The 10,845-nt window shown below is 35.5% G+C and overlaps 1 protein-coding gene across 2 annotated transcripts in view; it reads left to right on the top strand.

The window, feature by feature from the left end:
* The first annotated feature begins 1,197 nt into the window (after positions 1-1,197).
* Positions 1,198-10,845, top strand: part of LOC131075975 (myb family transcription factor PHL13) — a 123,157-nt gene continuing 113,509 nt past the window's right edge. The window contains exons 1-4 of one of the 2 annotated variants that reach the window (XM_058012984.2): positions 1,198-2,065; positions 3,313-3,517; positions 3,725-3,801; positions 3,966-4,011. In XM_058012984.2, coding sequence (XP_057868967.2) covers positions 1,817-2,065; positions 3,313-3,517; positions 3,725-3,801; positions 3,966-4,011 — 577 coding nt within the window. In that variant the 5' untranslated portion in view covers positions 1,198-1,816. The remainder of the gene's footprint in view (positions 2,066-3,312; positions 3,518-3,724; positions 3,802-3,965; positions 4,012-10,845) is intronic. The other variant, XM_058012985.2, reaches the window with a different exon arrangement.

Here is a 10,845-nt window from a genome sequence, read left to right as displayed (position 1 = left end):
GTAAGGTAGGGACTTAGACAAATTTCACACTTGAGTATCCAAAAAAATCATCTCATATGGTTATCAATAGTGGGTAAAGTAAGGTCAAAATTTATAAAAGGGCTAAGAATTAGATAAATTTTACAAATTTTTAGGCAATTGAAATCAGGCACCTACATAATTATGGGTTGTTGTAGGTCTTGTCAATGGAACATTAGAGAAAGTTTCAACTATTATCTACAAAAGTGAATGTAGGCCTCCTCTACGAAGTTTTATTATTGTTAAGTTTGAACATTATGTTGCCCCCTTGTGGGATTTGAACAATCCACAACTTATGTCAGTTGTTCCAATTACTTGTAGTTCTTGTTGTTAATTGTTGCTCAAGATGACATGGGCTTTACAATCAATAAATCGTAGAGGCTTACACTTGATAAAGTCTTAATAGACATCAAAGAAAATGATTACTAGGGTTTGGTGTTCATTACAATCTCATGGGTGTGACACTTAATAGATTTGTGTATCTCCCCAACCTTCAACTAGCAATAATATGTGAAAATGCAAGAGAATGCATGTCTTACTAGGGAGAAGGGAGGAAGCTCACTTGAGGGCTTTACTAGCTGTGTGTGAGTAGATAGTTCAACTACGTATATAGCCCATCTCCTTTTTGTCCTTTGTATATTACACTACATTCAATAAAAAATAAGATTTACACTTATTTCATCATCCATATTTATAATACTAATGAATTGCATGCAAAAATCTATAAAAATGCCTATTGCATAATTTGTACAATTGTTAATTTTTTTTCTTAAAAAATAGCAACATCCTCACCTTCCCATGATTCCTCCCCTACCAAATTGTAATCCCTTCCCCCTCCCTTAAAAAAAGAGACCTATCTATTTAAAGAAAAATGGAGACTTTATGTTGCCACATATTATCTATATGATATATAAATGCAAAACTTTTAAAATTTTATGATGGTGTACTTTTATTTCTATTATTATATTTATTATTATTATATTATTATTATATTATTATATTATTATTATTATATTATTATATAGTGGAGTGCTATGAACTTTTATATTGGAAGAAGAACTTTTAAAATACAATTTAAGTGCTATAATCTTATATAATTCAATAAAATTAGTTTTAAATGATATACGGTTTAGTCAATGATTTTATGTATACTGTCACCTAATATTTCCCAAAACCAGAAAAGGATGACGACATCTATAGAATTGAGTTGTTTTATTAAAAAAAAAAAAGGAAATTGTTGAGATGAGTTACAGCAGGTTTCAGGATTCTTTTTGTTTAGTAAAGTTGTCCTAACTAGTGCGCTTACGCCGCTGCTCATCAAGCTCCTCCACTTATCAGCTTCTTCAACCCCACCAATTCTGTCTTGTCAAGGTCAAGAATAATTTACAGTGGATTTCAGAACAATTTTTCACCTGTGTTCTTTTGGGGGCCGTTTAACTCTCTCTTTTGGCACTCAACAAGTGCACTCCAATTGTCCGCTGTTGTACCCAAAGTTTTCTTCTGTTCAATTCAGTGTCTGAGGAGAAGAGATTTTAAGCCAAAGAACTTAGATAATTACAGGGAGGTCAGAAATTCAATTCTGCTTTATCACTGAGATGATTTTAGTAAGTTGAAGAGAGGATTGTAGTCTCGGAACCCAAAAATCCAATTAAGAATCAATTTACTTTTGGAGGACGGTCCTGCTAAAGTTAATTCTGATTCGAAGTTACCTGTAGAAGTCTAGCCTAGTCAAAGATGGTGGGCATAGATTAATTGTGAAATTGAAGTGAAGGCTAGAAGGAAGGATCATTTGGGTTCAATGAACAAGAAATGGGAGGCTAAACTTGCACCTCATGAAGGAACAACCATGGATGCTCCACTTGTATTTCCTTTTGCTCCTGCTCCTGTTCCCATTTCCTATCAGAATGTGGAGCCAATGTGGGGTAGAAGTCTCACGCAAAATAATCTACCTTCTCTCCAAATCAGACAAACTGATTGGCCAGAATGGACAGAGCAGTTGGTTTGTGATGATTGGAGCGACCTGCTTGTTGGGAATTCAGTTATGAATGTAGGTATTCTCGAACTCTTTCATCCATATATATTGAGTTTTTAACTGAGCATAGCCATAGATGTCAAAACCTAATAGTAAAATTCAAACAATATAAAAGGTAAATGAAAAATAGTCATCTTTGTGGACTTTCACAAGAGTTTCTTATGCCCCAAATCGGTGTGTGGCTTGGTGGTGGTCTAAAATCCTACCTTTAAAAAAAACAAAAAAAAAACAGTTTAGGAAACATCGTGCTTTCCATTTTTGTGCTAATAACCTCTTTTTCAATTCCGCTGAAGAGAATTCCAGAAATTTATGTGTAACTGATGTATCATAACATATCATTCATGTTAATTTAAATGGCCACTAAAAAGGAAATTTGTTTATTTGGGGTATTGAGAAATTGATTTTTAGGATTCGGAGCCTGCAGAAATTGTGATATCCAGATCGTAGAATGCTAAATTTAGCCCTATGATTGGCAAACTTTTGAGATTTAGAGACAAAACCTGGATGTTTGTTCAAGAAAGTTTTACTATTGGGTCCTTTAAACTCACTAATTGTAGTGCAAATTCAACTCAATTTAACTAAGCAGTCTGTAAAAAATGCAGCCATGTTGTAAATTATTAAGAACTCAGTTCACTGAGGGTCTGAGAAATCTGTGTTTGTTGTTTAAATCCTCTGCAAATTATTTGAGAGCATGAAAAGATTGAACTTGTCTTTGTGCTTAACAAAATTTTAAGTATAGATATGAAATTTGGAGATAAGAAATGTCAGAGGGACTTCTGGTTCAATTTGATTGAACTTAACTTAAAAATTATCTATATTTAACTTGCAATTGAAACAGATCATATCTTTGCTGTATGAAGAAAAAAATTTAGCTCTTTCGGATCTTGGGAATTTGAAGTTTGTTGTTTAAAGCTTCTAGGAATTATTAACATTCAGATCATGGAAGGTTCTAATTTGTTCATATTCTTAGCAACTTTTGAGATTTAGGAACTAGTGTCTAAAAATGAATGTTTAAAGATCTAAGGACATTTTGCTGTTAGAATTTGAGGACTGATTTGGCCGTTTAATGGCCAAAGTCCCAATATTCACAATACACTAGAGTCTAGAAATTAGAACTATTCATTGAAGAGCCTGATTAGTCCTGTATAAAGGCATTTTTCTGGATAATTGTATTTTGCTTGCACAGGCCTTTTCCAATAAATGGATATGAGATTTTTGTTATTCATTGATTTATTTTTGGTACTATATAAATGATTTGTCAGATTCCGAAGCCTTCAACTACAGAGTCTTCTGCATCACCCTGGCTGCAGTCACATCAGCAATCTCTGCCTTCTTCAATGGGAACTCATTTAATTGCAAGTCGCACTCCACCTGGAGCTGGGGCTTCTAGTAAGCCACGCCTGAGATGGACACCAGAGCTCCATGAGAAGTTTGTGGAAGCCATTAACAAACTTGGTGGTGCTGAGAGTGAGTACCCTACAGTTTAACATGACCAAGGTTCAGTTTTTGTGTGTCGGTAACATTTGTCATTAATAAGCTAAGCATGATGAATAATAAGTAATGTGTAGATTACAAAAAAGTAGATTGATTGATTTTTCTTTTTTCTTTTCTAGCAAGCCTTACAGTGTGTTCTGATTATGAGTCATGACAATCAACCATGTGATGGTCATGTAGGAGCAACTCCGAAAGGCATTTTAAAGCTGATGAATGTAAAGGGTTTGGCAATCTATCATGTGAAAAGCCATTTGCAGGTAAATGATATTTCTCTTCCTTTAGACAATCTATCATGTGAAAACCTTTGTAGGTAGAGGCTTTTCCTGTCATCTTCTTCTGTCTCCTGTTATTTTTCTATGTGCATAGAAATTGTTTGTCTCGTGGGTGTACATTCTATGCTTAAATCTGTCCTGTGCCTAAGTTGCAGAAGTATCGGATCGCAAAGTATATTTCAGATTACACAAATGGTAAATTTCTATTTCCCTTCTATGAACCAAATTTATTTTTTGTTTTAAAGCAAATTATTGTTTGTCATAAGCATTTCTGCTGCTCTACCTATCTTGACTGCACAAAAATTATAATTTTCCATAAAAGCAACCTGCATATTTAGATCTTCACTTGATAAGCTTTAAGCATTGTATTGTCAAGTTATCGCATAGGCTTCCAGAAATATTATTTAGGAGAGGAAATCATCAATACACATATCATGGTTGCATCATTATTTAGGAGAACATTTCCGCTGTTAATGTGGTAATCGAGAACAAACTTAAATGGAATGTTTATTGGAAATCACTGAGAGTGGGTTTCTTTAATTTAAATTTTCATGGGGTCTCGAGGGGTAATCCTGGTTCTATTGGTGCTGGAATTGTGGTATGTTCCTTCCAAGGCTTATTCATGAGAGGCATACCTTTTTTCTTTGGCACCCAATAATGAATTTGAAGCCCTGCTTCTGTTAGAGAGTCTTATAACGGCTATTGCTATGGAATGTAAATTTCAAGAAGTAGGTGTAAGAGTTGTTGATCAACTCCACAATAGATCAAGGATCGCCTGCAACCAAAATAACCTTCTGCACAAGAGAGAAGCGATGTAAATGCTATGAAGCCAAAGAATTCATTAGATGCAAAAATGAAATTGGCACAATACACATTGAACTTTGAAGAAACCCTTGCTATAAAGAAAATGATGAAACCCTAGGATAGACTAAAATCATGATATTAGACACAAAAAGTAAATGACCCAAGTAAGCTTAAGTATGTAGGTGTGAATAGGACTTAATACAACTAGCTAGGTGATATACTATGTTCACACTAACACCACTTATGTGCAATTCAGGGTGTATGAAAAATATGCAAAGATGGATCTTGGCTATAAGGCTTGATGATGGATCTTGGCTATATGCAAATAAATCTTTCACAAATGGAGTAAAGGAGAAAAACCTTTAGGAAAAACCCCTGTCCAAAAGAGAAGACTCAAATAAACATGTACGAGTGAAAGAAGGGAGAACATGAACCCCCCAAGGACTACTTTTTTCACCAATTTTCAATAATATTTCCCCATATAGGAGAGAAAGAGAGATACTACAGAGCCCCACCAGAATATATAGTCTATTGTGGTGATGGTAGATGCTCAACAAAGGATGATGATGAAGATCCATGAATGTCAAACAACATTCCTCCTCTTGGGAAGAAACAAAACCAAGTAAAGATGCAAGATGTCTCTCCATGAAGGAAGAAAGATCATGACGTATGATGATGTTGATGTTGTTGTCATTGAACCTTTCTCATTTGTTGCCATGTTGGCGTGAAAGTATGCCACAATCAAATTAGGTACAAGCCCAATAAATGAAGAAGGTGACAAGCTAGGGCCATGTGGAAATGAATGAAGAACAAGATCCACAAGATGAAAATGGTATGAAAACAGTTATGATGAGACTATCATCAAAGAGGAGATGGATGTCCTCAAGTGTGTTTGTCAAATTTGTAAGATGGGACTCACAAGACAAACTTGCGATGTTTTTAGGAACTCATCCTAGTGTACCAAATTTGGAAGATGATGATGTACTTGTTACAAAGAATGATTCAAAGCAACAAGGTACAAAATGATGTGAGTTTGATATATGTCATACAACTAGATTAGCCATCCATGATGATGTGTCCACACAAAATGTCAGAATACGAACATATGGAGATGAATCTGCCAATGCTAGAAAGCAAGAATCCATAGCCTCAAGATAGTGATCCATTGATAAAGAAGATGAAGCCTTTGAATTTCGATGAGGAGTCATAGAAGCCAAAGAATCAATGGATATATTTAGAGGAGGAAAAGTGTTAGGAAATTAATGCATAATACTTCGAATGATCAATCAGTTTCCTACATAACCCCATGAGAGGAAAGCATGCATGTAAGCTTACAAAGTAACCATAATGCAAATCTCAAATAAATAAGCCACAAGATAACACAAGATATACCTTGGGAAAACCCTGATAAAGGGAAAAATTCAGCCTCCAAAAGAATCCATACTCTATTGTTGGAAGTTATTGTCATTGATGTCAAAAGGCAGAGTTAGTTTGTGCAGAACAAGAGGTAAATTAAAATATCAATTTGTATAATTATCTTCACATGGGCCAACCCATGTTTTGTTGCAATTTAGGACCATCTTACAAATTTGACAAACACACTTGAGGACATCTTTTATTTTTGTTTGATCCCCTGTAATGCACCCCTTTTTTGGTGGGCGGATTGGCCTGCTCCCATTAGTGGTGTTTCCCAACATCTAGTTGTTTTGCTTTGTTTTTTGTTATCTAAATAAATAGGAACTTATAAACAAATAAAATTACTGTTAATTTCCTAATATTGGGCCCTTAGGCTGACCTACTAGTTAAGTTTATATTTTTATTTTTGTCTTTTTCTCTTAACTGACATGGGGTCAGCTATCTTTTCTCTAAGGCCGATTTTGTTATATCATCTATATAAAAGGGAGTTCATGGCTGTTCAAAGCATGCTTGGATGAATTATCGCTGCCTTGCTGTGTGATTTGGCTTTGGACGAAAACCTAAGTTATCAATAGGTCAGGACATAGCCCCTAACCTTGCAATTCATTCAGTCTGAGCAGTCCAGTTTACCAGAGGCATTCTAATCTCATTTTTCTGTGAAAATAGTGGCAGTTGGAGGCTCGTGAGAGAATTTCCAGGATACACTAGAGACTACAAATCCATGAGGCAAGTTAGGAGTTTGCAGGACCAGTGCTAGTTGGCAGAGCAAATCTGAATCTGAGGGCATGAGAGATTGAAGGGCAATACCATGCCCGATAAATGCATCAATAGCATGGGCAAGGATAATATTAGCGATTAGTGCAAAGGAGTCTTCAGGTCGCGAGTTGAGTTACGACAGAGGTGACCCAACAACATAGACAATTGCAATCAAGAGGATCAGGGTGCTTGTGCATATGCAGAAGGAAGAATTAAAGGGAGCCCATTGTATCGATAAAGAGTTCATTGAACATTGCTTGCGACTGCAAGCACAAACAAGTAGAAGGTTATCGAACATCACTCCCAGGAGCAGTTAGTCAATACTGTATACAAGAATTTGCTTGTATAATCTGTCACAAAATTGCTATCTGAAGGGAAATGATTTTATTTGTGAGCTGGAGATGCTATATGTATTAAGGAATAGAGCTTAAAGTATTTCCTGAATCTGTGTTTGTGTTATACAATTCTGCAACTGATGCAAATTTCATTTAGCATTATCTGCACTTAATGTTTTGCACTGGAGATTTTGTTTTGTTTGATCAATTTACAAGGTTAGGATATTTCACCCCCTCATTTGGGCCGATCTCTTTTGAAAAGGCAAAGAAAATTATTCAATAAAACTATAAGCTACTGGCTGACCCAGTCAAAGGTCATTAAAATAATTTTTAATTATTTTTTTTGTGCCCCCTAGAATAGGGCCGACCCCCCTTGGAGTAAGCACCCATTTTGGGCAAGATCTTTTTAAAGAAATAAATATTTATTAAGTGCTGGCCAACCTGTTTTAGGAAGATGTGCCTCTTGGTGAAGAGGTGCCTTTTGGAAGGAATAATAGGAGATTGATGAGGGTCATTTATTCACAAATTCATTAAAAATCAATTCTGGTTTTAGAGCAGACCTGCTTGTGCATGAAGGATAGAAAAAGGGATTAATGCAGCAAATTATTTATCATATATTTGAGCAGATTGATGAAGACATATCAATGAAGATAATCAAGGCAACATTATGCAAATAGTGTGAGGAAATATATTGGATTTGTGAGCATACTTCGAAGATTATATTGCAGATCTAAGCGAGGGTTTGAGAGCAGAATTTCAAGGTTAATTTGTGTGAAGTTGTGGGCAGACTTCGAAGACCTTGAAGGGGTCTAGGGCAGGTCCAAATATAATACTCATTTTACTTCTTGAAGGTTGGTGCCTTCCACTTAACAAATTTAGGAGGTTAATGATTGTGCTCAGTGGAGGGGATTGGTATCTCTTGTGGGTTCGTGTCTACGGAGTTCTTTATAGAAACAATATTTTGTCGTGGTTTTCTCCTGCAAGGTTTCCACATAAATCATGTGTGCATCTTTTGTTCCTTTTGTTAGATCTTTATTGTGTGGATGCTTTGTTCATTGCTTTAAGATTGCTAAAATTATAAATTGAAAAAGTTGGTCTTATACCAATTCACCCTCCCTCTCAGTATAAGTGTGTGTGTGTCTTCTTCATCTATGTATTATTCAGCAATAAAACATTACAATGCACTTACAGATTTTCCATGAATACTTTTGAAACATCAAGCTCCTCCAAGGCACTGTTCATGTGTCCAATATGTATCCATAGTCACCATCCCATGCCATGCTTCACAGATGCACTCAAAGAGAAACTCAATATGATGACAACCCACTTATCCAACCAACCTTAACCACTAAACATGTTCTTGCTTTTATAGATTCAAGATCACACAAATACGACCAAGTTATAAGATGAAACCATGTGCCTCAAAATCATGAGTACACAAAACCATTGACCCCTCCTTTACTTTTTGATGCTAAGTTTTAACAATATTAAATATTTTTTCCAAATAATAATTAATTATTCTATCTCGCACACATAAAATAACTAATCCAATGTTACATACAACTTTACAAGTAGTTCCAAATAATTATTTCATGTGGTTAAACACATCACTAAGATGCACCACAAATAAATATATTTATTTTACATAATTAAAATATATCATTCCTATGCAAGGTGTACAATACCCTTAACAAGGAGCATTAGGAGAAGCTCCGATGCCATTACAACTATCATAACTTGCCAAATAATCAAGCTGCTCTTTTGTATCATCAGCATTTGGTAGGTTATCACAATCATCAAGGTACACAAGATCGTCCATAGCATGATCATCTAGGAATGGAGAGTGATGTGGGTCTCCAAAGATCTCCCAAATTGTGGTCCAAACAGCATGTGGGCACTCAATAGATGAGATGGAATACTCAGCGTTGTTGATGGGCACTCAATAGATGAGATGGAATACTCAGCGTTGTTGATGTGTTTTTAAGACACTTCAAACACAAAGTAAAATACTAAGTATTCTATCCTCTCCTGAACAAAGAAACCTCATATGGTAAAGAATATGATCCAATGAGACAACTCCAAGGTTTACAATGCGAACAATCGACTTTAATGCTCTAGATAGACTCAGTGTGTTTGATGTGATCTTGCTGGTAATCACAAAGGGACTTACACTCATGAGCACGACTACAACGCGGAATCTATACTATCTTGCTTGGAAAATAAAGACAAAAGGAGATAAGGGTTAAGAGATCTAATCTAATCCTAAGGATAGTGACAATTAAGGATGATGCTTTGATAGACAGATTCCATAATCAAGCTTTGCTTCGCCATGTGGGAACAACTACACAAAGATGATGCAATCTCCAAAGGATAATGAAGGGTTTTCAAATTATGATCATTCATTCAAACACCCAATACTGTGCAGTTTAAGTAATATCCACAATTGAACTAGTGCTTAATGAGGTTCAGGCTAACTTTGCACTGTAGCTTACAATCAATGAACCACAAAACCTATGAACTGAAATTCCATCACATATCATTACACTTCTCCATTATAATCAATGAACTTTATCTAAACTTGAGAAGTAACAAGAAACCATGCAACATGTAGAAATTACACATAGAAATCCACCATGCTTCAATGAAAATCATGTATTAATTCCAACAAGTCTTGGCAACAACTTCGAGTTTCCTTCTCCTACTCTACTGCTAAATACTAATTGCTTCTGCTGCTAATTATTAAGCATACAAATGAGCAATTTGAGCCTTATATAGAGGTCTCATTACAATTCAAAGGCTCAGATTGATTCAAGATCAATGGCTGAGCTTACATGATAAAACCCTAATTAGGGTTAGTTACAACTAACTTCCTTCGATCAATGAAACAATTATAATATTTGGGACACATGTCCTTATTTGAATTCCTGACAAATGAGAAATCAGGTTAGGTACATGGAAAAATCTTCAATGCAATGCCATGTGTCGCTTGCTCCTTTATTAGACGGATCAAGTTCAATGAACTTAGACAAGTTGGTGTGGAGTCTCTTGACTTGTTGAATGATGACTAGATGCCACCTCAACATGCATATCTTGTAAAGTTTCTCCTTCATCACAAAAAAGTCCTTGTATTTCAAGTAATATCTCTTGATACTCAATGTTTCCAATTGCTTGACTGATTGTGATGATGATGGGGCATATTCCCAAATTATCATCATGATCAAGCCTCTTGCTTTGATTAACTCTTCTGAAATCATCTCCATTCCTTAATCACGTTCACTCTTTCATCATCATACTTGGGAATTTACCTCCATGTGATGCATTTCAATCCTTGATTTGGAATCCTTTCACCGTGGAATGTATACCTAGTCTTGGAATTCCTTGATGTACTGACTATGATATTGGATTTCTGGAGGAAATTCAAGATTATTGCAACATTCCTTTATCATTATTGCGTTGTAGTGAAGATCTTGAGTTCTTCATTGCATTGTAAAATAGACTTGCACTATGGAATCCTTCTTGTAGCGATTGCATCATCAAGGTTATGAAGTTCCTTTGTTACAATATTGATCTTTTCCTTCACATTGAAGTCCTGATGTTCATCCTCTCGCCAATGTGAATGTGGTCTCTCATTGATGATGAATCCTCTTCTCTTTTGCCATCATTGCATGTAAACATCATCCTCTTCTTTGCCTTTGAAGTCTTGATGTTCATCTTGCAA

Source organism: Cryptomeria japonica, chromosome 9 (genome assembly GCF_030272615.1).
Source record: "Cryptomeria japonica chromosome 9, Sugi_1.0, whole genome shotgun sequence".
Classification (NCBI taxonomy): domain Eukaryota; kingdom Viridiplantae; phylum Streptophyta; class Pinopsida; order Cupressales; family Cupressaceae; genus Cryptomeria; species Cryptomeria japonica.
Note: the sequence above shows the minus strand (reverse complement) of the source record. Positions and strands in the feature narration are given on the sequence as shown.